Consider the following 24,705-nt stretch of genomic DNA (forward strand, 5'->3'; position numbering starts at 1 on the left):
CGCCTGGATTGCTATATACTTTCCTCTTAAGACTGTTTTCACTGCGTCCCACAAAAGTTGGGACTTTGTGTTGTTGTTCTCATTTGTTTCCATATATTCCTTGATCTCTATTGTAATTTGTTCATTGATCCATTGATAATTTAGGAGCATGTAGTTAAGGCTCCATGTGTTTGTGAGCCTTTTTGCTTTCTTTATACAATTTATTTCTTGTTTTATACCTTTGTGGTCTGAAAAGTTGGTTGGTAGAATTTCAATCTTTTGGAATTTACTGAGTCTCTTTTTGTTGCCTAGTATGTGCTCTATTCTGAAGAATGTTCCTTGTGCACTTGAGAAGAATGTGTATCCTGTTGCTTTTGGATGTAGAGTTCAATAGATGTCTATTAGGTCCATCTGTTCTAGCGTGTTATTCAGTGCCTCCGTGTCCTTACTTATTTTCTGCCTGGTGGATCTATCCTTTGGATTAAGTGGTGTGTTGTAGTCTCCTAAAACGAATGCATTGCATTCTATTTTCTCCTTTAGTTCTATTAGTATTTGTTTCACATATGTTGGTGCTCCTGTGTTGGGTGCATATATGTTTATAATTGTTATATCCTCTTGTTGGACTGAGCCCTTTATCATTATGTAATGTCCTTCTTTATCTCTCGTTACTTTCTTTGTTTTGAAGTCTTTTTTGTCTGATACTAGTACTGCAACACCTGCTTTTTTCTTCTTGTTGTTTGCATGAAGTATCTTTTTCCATCCCTTGACTTTTAGTCTGTGCATGTCTTTGGGTTTGTGATGAGTCTCTTGTAAGCAGCATATAGATGGGTCTTGCTTTTTTATCTATTGTATTACTCTGTGTATTTTGATCGGTGCATTCAGTACATTTACATTAGGAAAGATATGTACTTATTGTCAGTGCAGGCTTTAGATTCATGGTTACCAAAGGTTCAAGGTTAGCTTCTTTACTATCTTACTGTCTAACTTAACTTGCTTACTGAGGTATTATAAACACTGTCTGGTGATTCTTTATTTCTCTCCCTTCTTATTCCTCCTCCTTCATTCTTTATATGTTGATTGTTTTATTCTGTGCTCTTTTGTGTTTCCTTTAACTGCTTTTGTGGGTAATTGATTTTATTTTTTGCCTGTAGTTAGTATTTGGTTGGTCTGCTTTCTTTGCTGTGATTTTATTTTCTCTTGTGGCATCTATTTAGTCTTAGGAGTGCTCCCCATCTAGAGCAGTCTCTCTAAAATACCCTGTAGAGGTGGTTTGTGGGAGGCAAATTCCCTCAACTTTTGCTTGTCTGGGAATTGTTTAATCCCTCCTTCATATTTAAATGATAATCATGCTGGATACAGTATTCTTTGTTCAAGGCCCTTGTGTTTCATTGCATTACATGTATCATGCCATTCTCTTCTGGCCTGTAAAGTTTCTGTTGAGAAGTCTGATGATAGCCTGATGGGTTTTCCTTTGTCGGTGACCTTTTTCCTCTCTCTAGCTGCCTTTAGAACTCTGTCCGTGTCCTTGATCTTTGCCATTTTAACTATTATGTGTCTTGGTGTTGTCCTCCCTGGGTCCCTTCTGTTGGGAGTTCTGTGTACTTCTATGGTCTGTTCAATTATTTCCTCTCCCGGTTTGGTGAAGTTTTCAGGAATTATTTCTTCAAAGACACTTTCTATGCCTTTTTCTCTCTCTTCTTCTTCTGGTACCCCTATAATGTGGATATTGTTCCTTTTAGATTGGTCACACAGTTCTCTTAATATTGTTTCATTCCTGGAGATCCTTTTATCTCTCTCTACCTCAGCTTCTCTGTGTTCCTGTTCTCTGATTTCTATTCCATTAATGGCCTCTTGCACCTCATCCAGTCTGCTCTTAAGGCCTTCCAGAGATTGTTTCATTTCTGTAATGTCCCTCCGGACTTCATCCCTTAGCTCTTGCATATTTCTCTGAAGATCCATCAGCGTGGTTATGACCTTTATTTTGAATTCTTTTTCAGGGAGATTGGTTAGGTCTATCTCCCCAGATTCATTCTCAGGGGAGGATGTCTGGGTTAGTCTGGTCTGTATCAAATTCTTCTGCCTTTTCATGGCAATAAAGGTAGTTGTGGGGAGCTGGTGTGTGTGTCTGCTGGGAGAATGTTCCTTCTTGCCTGTTTGTGGCCTTCCTCTCCTGGGAGAACAGCGACCCCTAGCAGCTTGTGCTGGGCAGCTGTGCGCAGATGGGGTGTCTGATACTTTTCCGGCCGCTGTGGAAGAAGTTCTGCCCTGTTGCTGTGGGCATGGCCACTGCCGCTATGGTGAAGTTGCACTGGAGGGGGAATGGGCAGGAGGCTGTTTATCACTGTGAGGGGCCTCTGAGCTGCGCTGCCACCCAGGGTGTTGGGGTGCCCGGAGTTCCCCAGGATTCCCTGTTACTGGGCTGATTGCGCCGGGGCACTTCCATCCAGCTGTGAGGCCCCTGTCCCTTTATGATTTTCAGAGGGCACTTGCTTTTCTTTGTCCCAAGGGTGCCGGCTGTGGGGACCCACTCACGGTTCTTACTGTCCTGTTTCCCTAGTTTCCAGCACCCCACGCATGCACTGTGTCTGCACTCCAGTGCGGATGGCTAGTGCTGGGTGTTTAGCAGTCCTGGGCTCCCTCTCCCTCCCCGCTCCAACTCCTCTTCTCCCGCTGGGAGCTGGGGTGTGGGGTGCTCGGGTCCCGCCAGGCCACGGCTTGTATCTTAGCCCCTTTGTGAGGCGCTGGGTTCTCGCAGGTGTGGATGTAGTCTTGCTGTTGTCCTGTGCCTTCTAGCCTCTCTTTTAGGAATAGTTGTATTTGTTGTATTTTCAAAAAGATATATGATTTTGGGAGAAGATTTCCACTGCTCTACTCATGCTGCCATCTTGGCTCTGCACCTGTCCGCAGTAGATTTTTTAATTTGATATTTGTGATAAGCAGTGGTGGAACATCATACCTCCTTAAACTGCCTATTAGGAACTTGATGCTGTGTTTTAAGACTGTGTACTCTTACTCTTCATTCTGCTAAATTATTGCTACATATTTTTAACTCATCTCCATCCACAAATTCTTATTCCACTCTCCATGCCACTTTCCAGAATGATCCTGTTCCTTAATGATTAAATAGACTTCATTGATCTTCAGGGTAAAAATTCCTATTCCTGAGTGTGACATGTGAAATCTTTTTCATGTTCCAGCCTGCCTTCCTGGCCTTGTACATCATTATTCTCCCTCTCCCACCACTTCTTACAGAGTTTTCTACATATGGAGTATCTTAACATTTTCATTTGTGGATTTTACATTATATTTCATGCATATCAGATTTAAAAAAAGAATGATGATGGGAGGCCTAAAAAGAAATTGTCTTCAAGTAAGAGAAAGAGATCAAGGAGCACATATCTTTAAATTCAGAGGGATGTGAAATACATTTTGGTGTTGGATTATCAAGAATGTAGTTGTGATAGAGGAGTAGCAGTCCCTTATTACCACAGTTTTTGGTTGAAAGAGAATTTTTGGTCAACATCTAAGAAGATGGAAGTAGAAAGGAAAGCAGAGGAAATAGAAAACTTCATAGGCTATGGTGAGGTGCTGCTATAGCTTCCTTGCTTCCTTAGTAGTTTCTAAGTCCCTTTCTCTGGGTTTCTTGTGTCTTCCAGACTTCTGGATTACATGGTCACTTAAAAAAAAAAAGAATCTTTAAATTTTGCCAAGAAGAGCCACTAAACAATTACTATCTCCTTTCCAATTTTTAGATTAAAAAATACACATGAACATCTAACAGTGCAGGGTAGGACATATTCTCAGAAGAACAATTTTTAAATCGAATCAGTTAATTTGTATTTCCCGCCTAGACCTCTCTGTTGACCCTTAAACTTTTCTGCTTGGCTGCCTATTTGACATTTTCAATTAGAAATCTAACAAGTGTCTTAATGGGGAACATACCCAAAAGGAAACTCCAGTTTTCTATTCTTGCCATCTCCTGGAAGCCTGTACTGCTTGTAGCCTACTCTTTTAAATTTTTTGTCACAGCACTTAATCACCTTTTAATATCCTGTACTTACTCTTTATTATGTTTATTTCTTGTCAATTCCCCTGCTTGAATGTAAGTTTCAGGAAGACAGGGATCTCTGTTCTCTTCACAGATGTACCAAATAGTTTGGGACGTAGTAGGCACCCAGTATTTACAAAGTCAATGAGTGAATGACTTAGATTCAGCTTTTTAAAAAACTCACTATATAGCCCTTACTGTTTCTATTTTTTTCATTTTATTCAAAATTTCAAACATCTTCCTGTACCTGTCTTGGGAGGAAGAATTGCCCAATAAAGAAGTGAGGATGTTGTATCTCTGTCTTCCCAGGGTTGGGACTCTGAATGTGTTTTTGTACATGTATGACTCTACAGAATGGCTAGATTTATAAGCACTTTGTTGCTGTGAATATATTTCTAGATGAAAAATGAATCATAACTCAATGTTTTGCCTCTGAATATTTTCAGCTTAAGGGAGAAAAAGTCATTAGTGAGGAACGTATTTTTATTTTTCAATGTTTTAAATTTTTTATAAAGATTTTAATTGAGCTTCATAGTCAGTGAGCAGTTTTTATACATAGGCTTCATGGTCCATTTGACTTCATGCCTTTAAGTGGAGCCATTTCTCTTCAAAAGATGACCAATTTCAGAGCCATTAAAAAACTGATGCAGGGATCTAGACAAGTGTCATATTGTTTCCCTTGGCAAATAAGTTTAGAGTTCTGTACAGCCAACTTTCAGGTTAGTTTTTGTAGCATAACTTGCTGTAAATTCAGATTTAATGAAACCTTATTAATCACTTTTATTAATTACTCTGTTCCCAAGTGTTTTGTATATAACTCTTTTGTAGCAGTTAGTACACTATATTGTAGTTATTTGTTTACATGTTTCCCCTTCTGAATTGCAAATCTCTTGAATGGAGGGAACATGTGCCTTATCTTTGTCTCTCTACCACCTAAAGACATGCAGGCATACCTCATGTTATTGCAGTTTGGAGATACTGTGTTTTTTGCAAATTGAAAGTTTGTGGCAACCCTGCATTGGAGCATCGATTGGTATATTTTTTTTTTCCTTTTTTGTTTATAAATTTAACTTCTTTTACTTTTTATTTATTTTTTTTTTTGAGAGGGCATCTCTCATATTTATTGATCAAATGGTTGTTAACAACAATAAAATTCAGTATAGGGGGGTCAACGCTCAATGTACAATCATTAATCCATCTCAAGCCTAATTCTCGTCAGTCTCCAATCTTCTGAAGCATAACGAACAAGTTCTTACATGGTGAACGATTTCTTACATAGTGAATAAATTCTTACATGGTGAACAGTACAAGGGCAGTCATCACAGAAACTTTCGGTTTTGATCATGCAATATGACCTATAAACAATCAGGTCAAATATGAATATTCGTTTGATTTTTTTTTTTTTTTTTTTTTTTTTTTTTTTTTTTTGAGAGGGCATCTCTCATATTTATTGATCAAATGGTTGTTAACAACAATAAAATTCAGTATAGGGGGGTCAATGCTCAATGTACAATCATTAATCCATCTCAAGCCTAATTCTCGTCAGTCTCCAATCTTCTGAAGCATAACGAACAAGTTCTTACATGGTGAACGAATTCTTACAGAGTGAATAAATTCTTACATGGTGAACAGTACAAGGGCAGTCATCACAGAAACTTTCGGTTTTGATCATGCAATATGACCTATAAACCATCAGGTCAAATATGAATATTCATTTGATTTTTGTACTTGATTTATATGTTGATCCCACATTTCTCCTATTATTATTATTATTTTTATTTTTAATAAAATGCTGAAGTGGTAGGTAGATGCAAGATAAAGGTAGAAAACATAGTTTAGTGCTGTAAGAAGGCAAATGTAGATGATCAGATGATCAGGTGTGTGCCTATGGACTAAGTATTAATCCAGGCTAGACGAGGGCAACAAGACATCCACGGATGCAGAAGATTTCTCTCAAAGCAGGGGGGGTGAGGTTCTGAGCCTCACCTCTGTTGATCCCCAAATTCTCACCTGATGGCCCCCCTGCGACTGTGCCTGTCTTAGGTTGTTCCTCCCTTGAGGAATCTTACCCGTCTCTGGCTAACCAGTCATCTTCCGGGGCCATACAGGGAAATGTAAAGTTGGTAAGTGAGAGAGAAGCCATATTGTTTGCAAAGGTTAGCTTTTTACTTCTTTGCAGATTTATGCCCTGTGGCTTCTATGCCCAGCACTTGTCTCGAGGTATCTTTACCACCTGGAGGAATTATGATACTCGGTAAATTCGATATGAGGCACGAATTCTATTTAAGGGTTGTAATTAGGAAGGAAGAAGAAAAGCTATAGATGTAGCATACGAAGGAAACTTGGGAGGATTGATTATTTCTTTGACATATCTTCTTGTATAGTACCTTAAGTATGTATAGGTTTTAAACTACTAACTAATTTGCACACACATATTAACATAATAGGAATACGGTGACATAAACAAAGCAAATCTATAATTACCATCCATCTCCAGTGAAGCCAAGAAAACCATTTAGGCACCCTAGGCATTTGTGAAAATTTATCTATGATATGATGGATATTGTCCAACTGTACTTGAACTATCAGACAAATTAAAGCAGCCCATTTCTGGGATCTGTTCACATCCCATATGTTCTTTTAACCATAGATAGTCTATAGTCATGAGATTTTGGAGTGCTACAACTTGCACCCCTCCCAACTCCTGGTTGAGTTCCAACAGTACAGATCCGGTCAAATTCGTTGTCTCACTGTATGCACATGCCAGCCTAGACATCTCCCTCCTCATTCTTATGGCAAGTCCAGGAGACGGTGGGCTGGATGCAGCCACAACCGCAGCATCGTCCAGATCCCTGTGGAGGCTTTTTGATGATCATCCCCCGGCACAAGTCCTCCAGAGAGTGCTGATGCCGGAAGCTCCTCCTCATATCGTATCTTAGTTCATTTTCTGGGTATCCAAGCTAGGCCTTGATCTTCTGCGTAGAAACAAACAGACCCTTTGCCCACACTTTGACATGCCCTCTATACCACTGTGCAGAATTCATTGGAGGTCAGCACACAGTAACTGCTTTTTTTTTTTTTTTTTAATTCAGAGAAAGGAATATTATCAGAAAAGAGTACCTCCATAGCTGATTATCTGACACCCTTTAAGTGATCAACATTAAGGATATTTAAAGCATGCGTTGATCTTTGATTTACCAATAGTTTTATCCTGTTAAGGAGTAATCCCCCTTTTCTTTCTTTCTTTCTTTCTTTTTTTTTTTTTTTTAATTTTTAATCTACACTTACATGAAGAATACTATGTTTACTATGCTCTCCCCTATATCAGGTCCCCCCTAACAACCACATTACGGTTACTGTCCATCAGCTTAGCAAAATGTTGTAGAGTCACTACTTGTCCTCTCTGTGTTGTCTAGCCCACCCTCCCCTTGCTCCCTCCCCCCCATGCATGCTAATCTTAATACCCACCTTCTTCTTCCCCCCCCCTTATCCCTCCCTGCCCACCCATCCTCCCCAGTTCCTTTCCCTTTGGTACCTGTTAGTCCATTTTTGGGTTCTGTAATTCTGCTGCTGTTTTGTTCCTTCAGTTTTTCCTTTGTTCCTATACTCCTCAGATGAGTGAAATCATTTGGTATTTCTCTTTCTCCGCTTGGCTTATTTCACTGAGCATAATACTCTCCAGCTCCATCCATGTTGCTGCAAATGGTTGGATTTTTCCACTTCTTATGGCTGAGTAGTATTCCATTGTGTATATGTACCACATCTTCTTTATCCATTTATCTACCGATGGACATTTAGGTTGCTTCCAATTCTTGGCTATTGTAAATAGTGCTGCGATAAACATAGGAGTGCATCTGTCTTTCTCAAACTTGATTGCTGCGTTCTTAGGGTAAATTCCTAGGAGTGGAATTCCTGGGTCAAATGGTAGGTCTGTTTTGAGCATTTTGATGCACCTCCATACTGCTTTCCACAATGGTTGAACTAATTTACATTCCCACCAGCAGTGTAGGAGGGTTCCCCTTTCTCCACAGCCTCGCCAACATTTGTTGTTGTTTGTCTTTTGGATGGCAGCTATCCTTACTGGTGTGAGGTGATACCTCATTGTAGTTTTAATTTGCATTTCTCTGATAATTAGCGATGTGGAGCATCTTTTCATGTGTCTCTTGGCCATCTGTATTTCTTTTTTGGAGAACTGTCTGTTCAGTTCCTCTGCCCATTTTTTAATTGGGTTATTTGTTTTTTGTTTGTTGAGGCGTGTGAGCTCTTTATATATTCTGGGCGTCAAGCCTTTATCGGATCTGTCATTTTCAAATATATTCTCCCATACTGTAGGGTTCCTTTTTGTTCTATTGATGGTGTCTTTCGCTGTACAGAAGCTTTTCAGCTTAATGTAGTCCCACTTGCTCATTTTTGCTGTTGTTTTCCTTGCCCGGGGAGATATGTTCAAGAAGAGGTCACTCATGTTTATGTCTAAGAGGTTTTTGCCTATGTTTTTTTCCAAGAGTTTAATGGTTTCGTGACTTACATTCAGGTCTTTGATCCATTTTGAGTTTACCTTTGTATATGGGGTTAGACAATGGTCCAGTTTCATTCTCCTACATGTAGCTGTCCAGTTTTGCCAGCACCATCTGTTGAAGAGACTGTCATTTTGCCATTGTATGTCCATGGCTTCTTTATCAAATATTAATTGACCATATATGTTTGGGTTAATTTCTGGGGTCTCTGATCTGTTCCACTGGTCTGTGGCTCTGTTCTTGTGCCAGTACCAAATTGTCTTGATTACTATGGCTACTATGGCTTTGTAGTAGAGCTTGAAGTTGGGGAGTGAGATCCCCCCTACTTTATATCTCTTTTTCAGGATTGCTTTGGCTATTCGGGGTCTTTGGTGTTTCCATATGAATTTTTGAATTATTTGTTCCAATTCATTGAAGAATGTTGCTGTTAATTTGAGAGGGATCACATCAAATCTGTATATTGCTTTGGGCAGGATGGCCATTTTGACAATATTGATTCTTCCTAGCCATGAGCATGGGATGAGTTTCCATTTATTAGTGTCCCCTTTAATTTCTCTTAAGAGTGACTTGTAGTTTTCAGAGTATAAGTCTTTCACTTCTTTGGTTAGGTTTATTCCTAGGTATTTTATTCTTTTTGATGCAATGGTGAATGGAATTGTTTTCCTGATTTCTCTTTCTATTGATTCGTTGTTAGTGTATAGGAAAGCTACAGATTTCTGTGTGTTAATTTTGTATCCTGCAAATTTTCTGTATTCCGATATCAGTTCTAGTAGTTTTGGAGTGGAGTCTTTAGGGTTTTTTATGTACAGTATCATATCATCTGCAAATAGTGACAGTTTAACTTCTTCTTTACCAATCTGGATTCCTTGTATTTCTTTGTTTTGTCTGATTGCCATGGCTAGGACCTCCAGTACTATGTTAAATAACAGTGGGGAGAGTGGGCATCCCTGTCTGGTTCCCGATCTCAGTGGAAATGCTTTCAGCTTCTCGCTGTTCAGTATAATGCTGGCTGTTGGGTTTATCATATATGGCCTTTATTATGTTGAGGTACTTGCCCTCTATTCCCATTTTGCTGAGAGTTTTTATCATGAATGGATGTTGAATTTTGTCAAATGCTTTTTCAGCATCTATGGAGATGATCATGTGGTTTTTGTCTTTCTTTTTGTTGATGTGGTGGATGATGTTGATGGATTTTCGAATGTTGTACCATCCCTGCATCCCTGGGATGAACCCCACTTGGTCATGGTGTATGATCCTTTTGATATACTGTTGAATTCTGTTTGCTAACATTTTATTGAGTATTTTTGCATCTACATTCATCAGGGATATTGGTCTGTAATTTTCTTTTTTGGTGGGGTCTTTTCCTGGTTTTGGTATTAGGGTGATGTTGGCTTCATAGAATGAGTTTGGGAGTATTCCCTCTTCTTCTATTTTGTGGAACACTTTAAGGAGAATGGGTATTATGTCTTCTCTGTGTGTCTGATAAAATTCCGAGGTAAATCCGTCCGGCCCCGGGGTTTTGTTCTTGGGTAGTTTTTTGATTACTGTTTCAATTTCTTTGCTTGTAATTGGTTTGTTTAACTTTTGTGTTTCTTCCTTGGTCAGTCTTTGGAGGTTGTATTTTTCTAGGAAGTTGTCCATTTCTTCTAGGTTTTCCAGCTTGTTGGCATATAGGTTTTCATAGTAGTCTTTAATAATTCTTTGTATTTCTGTGGAGTCTGTCGTGATTTTTCCATTCTCATTTCTGATTATATTGATTTGTGTTGACTCTCTTTTTCTCTTAATAAGTTGGGCTAGAGGCTTATCTATTTTGTTTATTTTCTCAAAGAACCAGCTCTTGGTTTTGTTGATTTTTGCTATTGTTTTATTCTTCTCAATTTTGTTTATTTCTTCTCTGATCTTTATTATGTCCCTCCTTCTGCTGACTTTAGGCCTCATTTGTTCTTCTTTTTCCAGTTTTAATAATTGTGATGTTAGACTATTCATTTGGGATTGTTCTTCCTTCTTCAAGTGTGCCTGGATTGCTATATACTTTCCTCTTAAGACTGGTTTCGCTGCATCCCACAGAAGTTGGGGCTTAGTGTTGTTGTTGTCATTTATTTCTATATATTCCTTGATCTCTATTTTGATTTGTTCATTGATCCTTTGATTATTTAGTAGCATGTTGTTAAGCCTCCATGTGTTTGTGAGCCTTTTTGTTTTCTTTGTAGAATTTATTTCTACTTTCATACCTTTGTGGTCTGAAAAATTGGTTGGTAGAATTTCAATATTGTGGAATTTACTGAGGCTCTTTTTGTGAGCTAGTATGTGGTCTATTCTAGAGAATGTTCCATGTGCACTTGAGAAGAATGTATATCCTGTTGCTTTTGGATGTAAAGTTCTATAGATGTCTATTAGGTCCATCTGTTCTAGTGTGTTGTTCAGTGCCTGTGTGTCTTTACTTATTTTCTGCCCGGTGGATCTATCCTTTGGGGTGAGTGGTGTGTTGAAGTCTCCTACAATGAATGCATTGCAGTCTATTTCCCTCTTTAGTTCTGTTAGTATTTGCTTCACATATGCTGGTGCTCCTGTATTGGGTGCATATATATTTAGAATGGTTATATCCTCTTGTTGGACTGAGCCCTTTATCATTATGTAGTGGCCTTCTTTATCTCTTGTTACTTTCTTTGTTTTGAAGTCTATTTTGTCTGATATTAGTACTGCAACCCCTGCTTTCTTCTCACTGTTGTTTGCCTGAAATATGTTTTTCCATCCCTTGACTTTTAGTCTATGCTTATCTTTGGGTTTAAGGTGAGTTTCTTGTAAGCAGCATATAGATGGGTCTTGCTTTTTTATCCATTCTATTACTCTGTGTCTTTTGATTGGTGCATTAAGTCCATTTACATTTAGGGTGACTAGTGAGAGATATGTACTTATTGCCATTTCAGGCTTTAGATTCGTGGTTACCAAAGGTTCAAGGTTAGCTTCTTTAGTATCTTACTGCCTAACTTAGCTTGCTTATTGAGCTGTTATATACACTGTCTGGAGATTCTTTTCTTCTGTCCTTTCTTATTCCTCCTCCTCCATTCTTCATATGTTGTGTGTTTTGTTCTGTGCTCTTTTTAGGGGTGCTCCCATCTAGAGCAGTCCCTGTAGGATGCCCTGTAGAGGTGGTTTGTGGGAAGCAAATTCCCTCAGCTTTTGCTTGTCTGGGAATTATTTGATCCCACCATCATATTTAAATGATAGTCGTGCTGGATACAGTATCCTTGGTTCAAGGCCCTTCTGTTTCATTGCATTAAGTATGTCATGCCATTCTCTTCTGGCCTATAGGGTTTCTGTTGAGAAGTCTGATGTTAGCCTGATTGGTTTTCCTCTATAGGTGACCTTTTTCTCTCTAGCTGCCTTTAAAACTCTTTCCTTGTCCTTGATCTTTGCCATTTTAATTACTATGTGTCTTGGTGTTGTCCTCCTTGGATCCTTTCTGTTGGGGGTTCTGTGTAATTCCATGGTCTGTTTGATTATTTCCTCCCCCAGTTTGGGGAAGTTTTCAGCAATTATTTCTTCAAAGACACTTTCTATCCCTTTTCCTCTTTCTTCCTCTTCTGGTATCCCTATAATACGAATGTTATTCCTTTTGTATTGGTCACATATTTCTCTTAGTGTTGTTTCATTCCTGGAGATCCTTTTATCTCTCTCTATGTCAGCTTCTATACGTTCCTGTTCTCTGGCTTCTATTCCTTCAATGGCCTCTTGCATCTTATCCATTCTGCTTATAAATCCTTCCAGGGATTGTTTCACTTCTGTGATCTCTTTCCTGACATCTGTGATCTCCTTCCGGACTTCATCCCACTGCTCTTGCATTTTTCTCTGCATCTCATCCCACTGCTCTTGCATTTTTCTCTGCATCTCATCCCATTGCTCTTGCATTTTTCTCTGCATCTCTGTCAGCATGTTCATGATTTTTATTTTGAATTCTTTTTCAGGAGGACTAGTTAGGTCTGTCTCCTTCTCAGGTGTTGTCTCTGTGATCTTTGTCTGCCTGTAGTTTTGCCTTTTCATGGTGATAGAGATAGTTTGCAGAGCTGGTACAAGTGACCGCTGGAAGAGCTTCCCTTCTTGTTGGTTTGTAGCCTTTTCCTGGGAGAATAGCGACCTCTAGTTGCTTGTGCTGGGCAGCTGTGCGCAGACAGGGCTTCTGCTTCCTGCCCAGTTGCTTTGGGGTTTATCTCCGCTGTTGCTGTGGGCTTGGCCTGGATGGGGCTCTTCCTCCAAAATGGTGGAGCCCCGTTGGAGGGGGAGCGGCCAGGAGGCTATTTATCTCTGTAAGGGGCCTCTGTGCTCCCTGCAGCCCAGGGGGTTAGAGTGCCCAGAGATCCCCAGATTCCCTGCCTCTGGTCTAAGTGACCTGTCTTGCCCCTTTAAGACTTCCAAAAAGCACTCTCCAAACCAAAACAACAACAGCAACAATGAGAGAGGGAACAGAAAGAAAGAAAAAAAAAAAAAAAAAGGGAAAAAACAAGCGATTTTTTTTTTTTTTTTTTGTCCTCAGGTGCCGGTCCCAGGCACCCGCTCACTGGTCCTGCTGGCCTGTCTCCCTAGCACCAGGGTCCCTGTCCTTTCAAGGCTTCCAAAAAGCACCCACCCACCGGTCCCGCAGGGAAGGAACGCTCAATATTCTTTGTCCTCAGGCACTGGTCCCAGGCACCCGCTCACCAGTCCCGCCGCCCTGCCTCCCTAGCACTGGGGTCCCTGTCCCTTCAAGGCTTCCAAAAAGCACTCGCCAAAAAGAGAGAAAAAAAGGGGAAAAACGCACGATTTCTTCCGTCTTCAGGTGCCGGTCTCAGGCACCCACCCACCGGTCCCACAGGGAAAAACGCGGGATATTCTTTGTCCTCAGGTGCCGGTCCCAGGCACCCGCACCCCAGTCCCGCTGCCCTGCCTCCCTAGCACCGCGGTCCCTTTCCCTTTTAGGCTTCCAAAAAGCACTCGCAGAAAAGAGAAAAAAAAAAAAAAAAAAGGGGAAAAACGCGCGATTTCCTCTGTCCTCAAGTGCCGGTCTCAGGCACCTGCCCACCAGTCCCGCAGGGAAAAACGTGGGATATTCTTTGTCCTCAGGCGCCGGTCCCAGGCACCCGCTCACCAGTCCCGCCACCCTGCCTCCCTAGCACTGGGGTCCCCGTCCCTTGAAGGCTTCCAAAAAGTGCTCGCCAAAAAGAGGAAAAATAAAGGGGGAAAAACGCGCGACCTCCTCCGTCCTCAGGCACCGGTCTCAGGCACCCGCCTGCCGGTCCCGCAGGGAGAAACGCGGGATATTCTTTGTCCTCTGGCGCTGTTCCCAGGCACCTGCTCGCTGGTCTCGCCACCCTGCCTCCCCAGCAACAGGGGCCCGTCCCTCTAAGGCTTCCAAAAAGCGCTCGCCAAAAAAAAAAACCACTCCGGTTTCTCTCCACCCGCTGGGAGCCGGGGGGAGGGGCGCTCGGGTCCCGCCGGCCGGGGCTTGTATCTTACCCCCTTCGCAAGGTGCTGGGTTCTTGCAGGTGTGGATGTGGTCTGGATGTTGTCCTGTGTCCTGTGGTCTCTATTTTAGGAAGATTTTTCTTTGTTATATTTTCATAGCTCTATGTGTTTTTGGGAGGAGATTTCCACTGCTCTACTCACGCCGCCATCCTGGCTCCGCCCCGATTGGTATATTTTTTCCAATATTATTTGCTTACTTTGTGTTTCACATTTTGGTAATTCTGGCAATATTTCAAACTTTTTATTATCATATTTGTTATGATGATCTGTGATCAGTGATCTTGATGTTACTACTGTAATTGTTTTGGGTGCCATGTATTGCTCTCCTGTATAAGATGTTGAACTTAATGGATAAACTTTGTGTGTATTCTGACTGCTCCATCAGCTGGCTGGCTATTCCCATCTCTCTTCCTCTCCTTGGTCCTCCCTATTCCCTAAGACACAACAATGTTGAAATTAGACCAACTGATAAGCCTATAGTGGCTGCTAAGTGTTAAAGTGAAAGGAAGAGCTGCATGTCTCTCACTTTAAATCAAAAGTTTAAGTTTAGAGAGGGAGGCATTTTGAAAGCTGAGACAGGCTGAAAGGTTGGCCTCTTGGTCCAAGCAGTTAGCCAACTTGAGAATGCAAAGCAAAAAGTTCTTGAAGGAAATTAAAAGTGCTATTCCAGCAAACACATGAAGATAAGAAAGCAAAAGAGCCTTTTTGCTGGTATGGAGACAGTTTTAGTAGTCTGGATAGAACATCAAACCAGCCATAACCTTTAGGCCAAAGCCTAATCCAGAGCAAGACAATCTTCAATTCTGTGAAGGCTGACGAGGTGGAGAAGCTGTAGAAGAAAAGTTTGAAACTAGCACGGGTTGGTTACTGAAGTTTAAGGGAAGAAGTCATCTCCATAAACTAAAATTGCATGGTAAAGCAGCAAATGCTGATGTAGAAGCTGAGGTAAGTTATCCAGAAGAGATCTGGCTAAGATAATGAAGGTGGTTACACTAAGCAACATGTTTTCACTGTAGACAAAACAGTCTTGTATTGCAAGAAAATGCCATCGGGGACTTTCATAGCTAGAGAGGGGAAGTCAATACCTGACTTCAAAGGTAGGCTGACTCTAATACCAAAAACAGGCAAAGACCACACCAAAAAGAAAATTACAGACCAATATCCCTGATGAACATAGATGCAAAAATACTCAACAAAATATTAGCAAACCAAATTCAAAAATACATCAAGAGGATCATACACCATGATCAAGTGGGATTCATCTCAAGGATGCAAGGATGGTACAACATTTGAAAATTCATCAACATCATCCACCACATAAACAAAAAGAAGGACAAAAACCAGATGATCATTTCCATAGATGCTGAAAAAGCATTTGACAAAATTCAACATCCATTCATGATAAAAAATCTCAACAAAATGGGTATAGAGGGCAAGTACCTCAACATAATAAAGGCCATTTATGATAGACCCATGGCCAACATCGTACTTAAAAGCAAGAAGCTGAAAGCTTTTCCTCTAAGATCGGGAACAAGACAGGGATGCCCACTCTTCCCACTGTTATTCAATATAGTACTGGAGGTCCTAGCCACAGCATTCAGACAGAACAAAGTAATACATGACATCCACATTGGTAAAGAGGCAAACTGTCACTATTTGCAGATGACATGATATTGTACATAAAAAACCCTAAGGACTCCACTCCAAAACTACTAGAACTAATATTGGAATTGAGCAAAGTTGCAGCATACAGAATTAATACAAAGAAATGTGTGACTTTCCTATACACTAATAACTAACAGAAAGAGAAATCAGGAAAACAATTCCATTCACAATTGCATCAAAAAGAATAAAATACCTACGAATAAACCTAACCAAGGAAGTGAAAGACCTATACCCCGAAAACTACAAGACACTCTTAAGAGAAATTAAAGAGGACACTAACAAATGGAAACTCATCCCATGCTCTTGGCTAGGAAGAATTAATATTGTCAAAATGGCCACCATGCCCAAAGCAATCTACAGATTCAGTGCAATCCCTATCAAATTACCAATAGCATTCTTCGACGAATTTGAACAAATAGTTCAAAAATTCATATAGAACCACAAAAGACCCCGAATAGCCAAAGCAATCCTGAGAAGGAAGAATAAAGCAGGGGGGATCTTGCTCTCCAACTTCAAGCTCTACTACAAAGCCACAGTAATCAAGACAATTTGGTACTGGTACAAGAGCAGTCCCACATACCAGTGGAACAGAATAGAGACTCCAGACATTAACCCAAACATATATGGTCAATTAATATACGATAAAGGATCCATGGACGTACAATGGGGAAATGACAGCCTCTTCAGCAGTTGGTGTTGGCAAAACTAGACAGCTACATGTAAGAGAATGAAACTGGATCCTTGTCTACCCCATATACAAAAGTAAATTTGAAATGGATCAAAGACCTGAATGTAAGTCATGAACCATAAAACTCTTAGAAAAAAACATAGGCAAAATTCTCTTGGACATAAACATGAGCAACTTCTTCATGAACATATCTCCCCAGGCAAGGGAAACAAAAGCAAAAATGAACAAGTGGGACTATATCAAGCTGAAAAGCTTCTGTACAGCAAAGGACACCATCAATAGAACAAAAAGGTACCCTACAGTATGGGAGAATATATTCATAAATGGTAGATCCGATAAAGGGTTGACATCCAAAATATATAAAGAGCTCACGCACCTCAACAAACAAAAAGTGAATAATTCAATTAAAAAATGGGCAGAGGAGCTGAACAGACAGTTCTCCAAAGAACAAATTCAGATGGCCAACAGACACATGAAAAGATGCTCCACATTGCTAGTCATCAGAGAAATCCAAATTAAAACCACAGTGAGATATCACCTCACACCAGTAGGGATCACCATCATGCAAAAGACAAACAACAAATGTTGGTGAGGTTGTGGAGAAACGGAAACCCTCGTACACTGCTTGTGGGAATATAAATTAGTTCAACCATTGTGGAAAGCAGTATGGAGGTTCCTCAAAACGTTCAAAATAGAAATTCCATTTGACCCAGGAATTCCACTTCTAGGAATTTACCCTAAGAGTGCAGCAGCCCAGTTTGAAAAAGACAGATGCACCCTATGTTTATTACAGCACTATTTACAATAGCCAAGAAATGGAAGCAACCTAAGTGTCCATTAGTAGATGAAGGAATAAGGAAGATGTGGTACATATACACAATGGAATATTATTCAGCCATAAGAGGAAAACCAGTCCTACCATTTGCAACAACATGGATGGAGCTAGAGGGTGTTATGCTCAGTGAAATAAGCCAAGTGGAGAAAGACAAGTACCAAATGATTTCACTCATATGTGGAGTATAAGAACAAAGGAGAAACTGAAGAAACAAAACAGCAGCAGACTCACAGAACCCAAGAATGGACTGACAATTACCAAAGGGAAAGGGCCTGGGGAGGATGAGTGGGAAGAGAGGGATAAAGGGTCGGGGGGAAGAAAGGGGGCCATTAAGATTAGCATGTATAATGTGGGGGGAGGCCCAGGGAGGGCTATGCAACACAGAGAAGACAAGTAGTGACTCTAGAGCATCTTACTACACTGATGGACAGTGACCGTAATGGGGTTTGTGAGGGGGACTTTGTGAAGGGGGGAGTCTAGTAAATATAATGTTTCTCATATAATTGTAGATTAATGATACAAAAAAAAAAAGGCACGCTGACTCTTCTTAGAGACTTATGGAACTTGGTGACTTTAAGTTGTAATCAGTGTTCATTTACCATTCCCAAAATTATAGAGTCCTTAAAAATTATGCTATATCTACTCTCCCTGTGTTCTGTAAAAGAAACAACAAAGTTCGGATGACAGCATATCTATTTACAACATAGTTTATTCAATATTTTAAGCCCATTCTGAGGTGTACTGCTCAGAAAAATAATTGCTTTCAAAATATTATTACTCACTGATGATACACCTGGTCACCCAAGAGCTCTGATAGAGCTGTATGAGATTAATGTTATTTTAATGTCTGCTGACATAACGTCTATTCTGTAGCCCATGAATCAAGGAGTCATTTTGACTTTCAAGCCTCATATTTTAAATACATTTTGTTATGCTGTAGATGCCATAGATAGGGATTCCTGTTATGGATCTGGACAAAGTAAATTGACAACCTTCTGGAAAAGATTCATGATTCTATGTTCCATTAAGAACATTAATGATTCATGCTTTGGAAGAGGTGAAAATATCAACATTAAGAGAAATTTGGAAGAAGTTGATTCCAACCTTCATGGATGACTGAGAACTTCATGACTTCTATGAAGGAATTAAATGCAGATGTGGTGGATGTAGGAGAACTACAATTAGAGGTGGAGCCTGAAGTTCTGAATGGCTTGTAGCAATCTCATGATAAAACTTGAATGGATGAAGAGTTGTGTCCTACAGATGAGCAAAGAAAGTGGTTTCTTGAGATGGAATATACTTCTGGTGAAGATGCTATGAAGACTATTGAAATGACAATAGAGGATTTAGAATATTACATAAACTCCTTTGATAAAACTGTGGAAAGGTTTGAGAAGATTGACTCTCAATTTTGAAAGAAGTTCTGTGGGTAAAATGCTGTTAAACAGCATGACTGGCTACAGAGAAATCGTTCATGAAAGGAAGAGTTAATTGATGTAACAGACTTGATTGTTGCCTTATTTTAAGAAATTGCCACAGCTACCCTAGCCCTCAGCAGCCACCATCTTGATCAGTCAGCAGCCATCAACATCAAGGCAAGACTTTCCACCACCAAAAAGTTTACAATTCAGATGAAGGTTAGCATTTCTTAGCAATAAAGTACTTTTAAGAGTAAGGTATATACATGGTTTTTGTTTTAGACATGATGGTATTGCACAGTTAGTAGACTGCAGTACGTGGAAATACAGCTTTTATGTGCACTGGGAAACCAAAAAATTCATTTACCTTGCTTTATTGCGATGGTTTGGAACTGAACTGCAGTATCTGTGAGTTATGGCTGTAACTGGGAAATATTTGATAGTCAATACTTGCATGTTTAATGAATAAATAAAAGGCACGAAACTAGACAGTTTAACATGTGTTTATTGATCTAATCCTCTTAATCTAGTGATGTAGATGGCATTATCCCTGTTTCACAGACAAACTGAAGCAGAGATGTCGAGAATTTATTCCAGATTATATGTCTACTAGGAACATAAATTAGGGATTATATATATTTACTAGTCTCTTGTGTTTGCTTTATTGTGTTCAAGGTGATCTTACATTTTTTCATCTTCCTTGATGCTTATTCCAGTTTCTGTAGGTTAGGCAGAGCAGATACCATTCTCATTTTATGAAAGAAGAAAGTCTGGGTCAGAGAAGTTAAATGACTTGCTCATTGTTTCATAGCTGAGAAGTATTGGGGCTAGCTCTAGAGCCTAGGTCTTTTGAATTCTAATGCCCTGTCTACTGAACTGCATTACCTAAATGTTTAATCAACAAGAATGGAGGGACACATAAAGAAATAATGTTCATAGCTTATATATTCTACCACTTGAGTAGATATCCACTCATAATTACAGGAAAATTAAACAAAAACATTATACAACGTGCATAAGCATATTTGTTAGGAGGTTTAAATTTGCCTTAAAAGAATAGTATGGCACTGTGAATGAAGAATGTGTGCTAGAAAAGGAATATAAATTGGGAAAGAGTTGCCTTTTTGCTCATGCTTTTTATCTGCAATCAGTAGGTATATATGTATTGTAAAGGAAAATTAATATCTGATTCTCTGTAGGGCATTACTGATTAGAATAAAACTTTTTTCTGATTACTTTTGGTATAGTCTCTATAGATTTCTGTCTTCATCTCCATTTCATTCTTTTGCTCTCCATAATGTAATAGTTTAGAATATAGAATATAAAGACATTTATGAAACATTTTATAAAGGCAATTAGGTAATACATTTTTTAAATGTGTATATATGCAGAAAAATTTTCTGTCCACGAGTGGAACAGATCCATCTACTCTGGGAGTTTCTCTTCCTATTGGTGAGAGGTTGTATGCCAAGGTAGGTGGATAGGAGTAGTGGGTACCAGTTTTTGAGATACCAAAATCATGAAAGAACGTACTCCTGATTTAAATGCAAACAGAAGATCACATTATGTCCCATCCTTGAATATGTTTTTCAAAAAAAAATCTTTGGGGTCTGTAGTTGTGCTGTTAAATTTTTTTTGACTGTAACATTTGTAACCATGAAATGTGACATATTTCTTTAATACATTGATTAATTGAATATTCAGACTACTTTTTCAGCACTGATTTCTGAGCTATAAAGTTTATGTTTTGTGATAGTTATCAATGAGATGAGTAGATGAGAGTATACTGAGTTTTTATATAGGGTGAGGTCTGAGGCTATTTGAATGTGTGTTTCTATCACTACAAATACATGTAGATACTTAGAGGTAGTAGGGATAAAGCACTGTATACCTCTTGTAGAGATTCAATTTCAAAGCTAGATCAGAGATCATGGAATAGTATATAAGACAAAGGGACAGTTAATACATTTAAAAAGTTGACCTAGGTTTTTTAATACTTTTTAAGAATGTGCTGTGTCAATGACATGGGAGGCATTAGGGCTTAAAAACATCTTCTAACATAATATATTTGTGTTTTAACAGAACATTTATATTGTAACACTTTGTGTCTGTGATAACTTTACCTTTTCATGTTTAAAATATAACAAGGATCCTTTTTTATACTTGGGAAAGAAGTGATTAGCATCAGAGTGGGGTGGGGGATTGGAGACAGGAGGTGTCCCTGAGAAGGAAAGATGAAAGGTAACCTGGTCAAATCTTAGAAACATGCTAATGACAGACCTGGCAAACAGATTCAGGTATTTACTAGAGAGAGAGGTTTATTTATGAATGCTGTTAGCACAGCACACCTGGATTGTCTGACCTTGGGAATCCATGGATTTATGGGGTGTGCCCCTTGGGAAATGTCATGTAAGCTATGTAATATTGAAGTATAAAAAGGTAGGTGTTTTACAGCCAAGACAGCTCTTTTCTGTTAGAGACCTCGTGTTAATCTGGACCTAAGCATGTAGTAATGCGTATTTTCATGTGGCAAGAAAGAATGTGAGGAATTGTGTTGCTAGTCTTGGACCTTTTCCTGCTTCTTCTGTGTTTTGCAAACTACTTCTATCCTTGAAATTATTAGTAGAACTTGATTCTGGATAAGGTCTCTGATTTGTATGAGTCTGATTTGATATTACTGTACTTTTTCCTGAAGTTGAAGTTAACATTGCCTTGGTTTCTGTTTTAAGGAAAGGTTGAAACTTGAACGCAACAAAGAATACAATGAATTTCTCAGGAGTAAGGAAGAGTCCACAGACAAGTTCAGACAGGTAGAAAAGAGTACCGAGGTAGGTTTTGCTTTTAAAATAAATAACACCCCAGGTTGAATATTTTGTACTTGAAAATATTTTAGTATGTTAGGCCTTTCATTTGGTTTTTATGTAAACATTTAAAAAATTAACACAAATTGAACCAAACACAGTACATTTAAATATTTAGTTTTGTAAATGGTATTAACTCATATTGAAGAACTTACCCAACTTTTTAACTTTAACTTCATGAGGATGATTTAATTTTAGGGATTGGTTTTAACTGATGTTGATTAATTTTTAAATGTTGACTATTTCTAGCTCTCTCGCTGCTTTTTTCCCCAAATTTAAGGATGGTTGATGTTACTAAGGCCAAAAACCATACCAGATTCTATATTGTTTGTATTGAGAAAAAATTTAATTTGAAATATTTTGAAGCAATATTTAACTGCCAAAATATACCTAATATTCTCCTGGGATAGGGATTTGCATCTAGCTTATCCTCTCTTTTTGTAGTCATTTATCCACATTACTGTTGCATATTTATTTAATATTCATTAAATTTTCTGGAAGGATAACACTTCCTTGAAGTTTTTTTGCAACAATGAGATATTTCTTAAGGGGGATTAACCCTTAGAGTTGAAATGATAAGTAGAATACGTATCATTTGAGGGTTTAATTACCTTTTAAGAAATAGGATCTCATTAAGCTCTGTTTTCTGTTTTCTCTTTTAATTAACCAGCACAAGAGTCAAAGAAATAAAAAGCCTATTAGTCAGGGTAAACCTGATTTACCCTCACAAATACAAACATCTTGTGAAAGTTCAGAGCATCCTAGAAGAGAGGTCTTAACTCCTTCAACTCCTTCAGAGGCATATGAAGAGCTTCTAAACCAAAGACGACTAGAGGAGGACAGATATCGACAACTAGATGATGAAATTGAATTAAGGAATAGAAGAATTATTAAAAAATCTAATGAAGAACTTGGCATTTTCAATAAAAAACACCAAAGGTTTGCCAGCAAGGCTGATATTCCAGATAGAAGATTTCACAGGTTTAATGAGGATCGTGTTTTTGACAGACAGTGTTATAGGCCTGACCACAATCCTGGATTAAGTGAAGAAATGGATGAGAGGTTTAGATATGAAAGTGATTTTGATAGAAGACCTTTGAGAGTGTATACAAATGACAGGTATTTATAACTTCATTTTTATTTTCTTTAATTGATTAATATTACAGTTTTTCTTATATCAGAAAAGCAGCTTCATTTGATTTACATATTTGATTAATTCTAATATGCTATTAGTTTTAAGTCATACTTAAATTTTATTTTATGTGCCACTGAGGGGACAAAGAAAACACCCAAGATGGGGGAAAGGGACCCTGTTACAAAGCAGGCACAGTGAAAGGCTACAACCTTTTTGTAAAATTAAGTGGGAAATAAACTTTCCCACAGAAAGGGATAGAAAAGAAATTTGCACTTCTCAACTTGGCACCAAGTGGAGGGAGTTAAAAAGACTTTCCTGAGAATTTGAACTGTAAGCCGGTACTGGTTCAGGTTTGCAGTCTGAGTTCTTCCTGCCAGTATTGTCCACAAAACCTAGAGGTAAGAAGTCAGAGCTGCCTCAGATTCACAATGCCTCAAGGTGGCTGACAGGAAAAAGTAACTCCTTTCTCCCACAGCTCATCTGAAAACCAGGTTGACGGTGCTCCCAGTCAGAGATGTTAAAATGTGGAAAAGGGACGCCTTAGAGTACATGAAATACAGTTTATTTCTTTAATGTTCCTGTGCTTTAAGTACTTTTTTCAATATGTTTATGTTACTTATTCAACATTTATTTTATGGAAATGGCTCTAATTTTTCTAATCAGGTTTTCAGCTGCTTTCTAGTTCCTTTGGATGATTGATTTTATGATACTATGTGTAATTTCTTAAATGCTACAATGGGGTCTTCTTTCATTAAGTCATTTGTCTTAATACTTAAAATTTGCTGTATTTTAATTTAACTATTGATTTGTGGACAGAAATATGCAGGGTCTCCTTTTCACTGACTTGTTAAATTGAAAGAGTGAAATCTAAATTTTGAGCAGTTTTGGGGACTTCTTTGATTTATTAGTCCAGATAGATTACTTTTTTAGTATTTTAGAAAATTTTCCATGATGTGATGCTGCACATCCAGTATTCTGTTATTAATAATAGTAATGCAAAGTCTTTATGGTTGTCTTCTCTTTATTCTGTAGCTATTATGTCCTGCTCATCCAATCTTTTTAATATTCACTCTGATTTAGATAATTTGAGTGAAGGATTAGAATTTTGCAATGTCAGTTGTAGTTTATCTCTGATTTGAATTTGTTTGCTCTTCAGAAAATGCTCCCAAACTGGTAATATATATGCAAATGTTTATATCTGAAGGCAGTTATAGACTACCTAACCTAAAAGAACTTTCAGTTGGGCAACTGCAGGTATTCTTGGACTCTTGGTGCTTGTCTTCTTTGTACATAACTTTTTTTCTTGATGGTGTCTGTTTTACCTTTAGAGTGTAGTGTAATATATACCTTCTAAGTTTGGAATTTCAAGAAACTTATTATGATGGTTGATGCTTTGTTTTTTATACATTTAATCTGTTATTTTTGTAATTATAACTTGCGATAATTTTACACATGAGAACTAATGAATTTCAGCGTAATGATTTGATATCTTATTTTCTTATGTATGCCATAAATGAAATGACTCTAAATAATCTCCCCCAAGTGGTATGTTAAGAACAGATTAAACAGTAGGATGAATGAGAATAATTCCTGTTACATTTACTAAAGTTTTAAAAAGTACTTCTTGAAAATGTAAATCATTATTTTGTTACTTCTGTTTCATTAATGCATAAACTCATTATCTCTAGATATAAGGGTTTTCACACATGTCTCTGGCAATTGAGGTTAAAATTGAATTTCTGTATTTTTAGATTTGTAGATTGCTTATTTACAGCAAAAAAGAAAAAAAGATTCACATCTGTCATTCAGTGGCTTTATTTAGTAGGCAGAGTGGTTGAAAGGAAAAATGACTACTTGTTAGTGAAGTTTTTGAGACTAAAGAAGTGTATTACTGCATTTAGTCTCTTGCTCTAACCATTTATTCTGAATAGCACTGTAGTCTTAGCCAGAAGTTCTTGACAGAAAAAGAATTATAACTGATTGTGAGAATTAGAAAATTTATTTTCCTTTATTCTTCTAAATTCCTTCATTAATTTCTTAAATAATTAATTCCTTAATTTCCT

General features: G+C 38.4%; 1 protein-coding gene across 25 annotated transcripts in view; it reads left to right on the forward strand.

The window, feature by feature from the left end:
• CSPP1 (centrosome and spindle pole associated protein 1) overlaps positions 1 to 24,705 on the forward strand; it is a 196,653-nt gene that overhangs the window by 39,156 nt on the left and 132,792 nt on the right. For 22 of the 25 annotated variants that reach the window (XR_012128224.1, XM_036998184.2, XM_036998183.2 and 19 more), the window contains 2 exons: positions 21,376 to 21,474; positions 22,178 to 22,626. Coding sequence is in view for 24 of the 25 variants with exons in the window: in XM_036998184.2 (XP_036854079.2) it covers positions 21,376 to 21,474; positions 22,178 to 22,626 (548 nt within the window). In the remaining variant the exon portion in view is untranslated. Of the gene's footprint in view, positions 1 to 17,964; positions 20,119 to 21,375; positions 21,475 to 22,177; positions 22,627 to 24,705 lie in introns of those variants that run through there. The other 3 variants (XM_036998189.2, XM_036998188.2, XM_017654391.3) reach the window with 2 other exon arrangements.

This window comes from Manis javanica, chromosome 2 (genome assembly GCF_040802235.1).
Source record: "Manis javanica isolate MJ-LG chromosome 2, MJ_LKY, whole genome shotgun sequence".
In the NCBI taxonomy this organism is placed as follows: domain Eukaryota; kingdom Metazoa; phylum Chordata; class Mammalia; order Pholidota; family Manidae; genus Manis; species Manis javanica.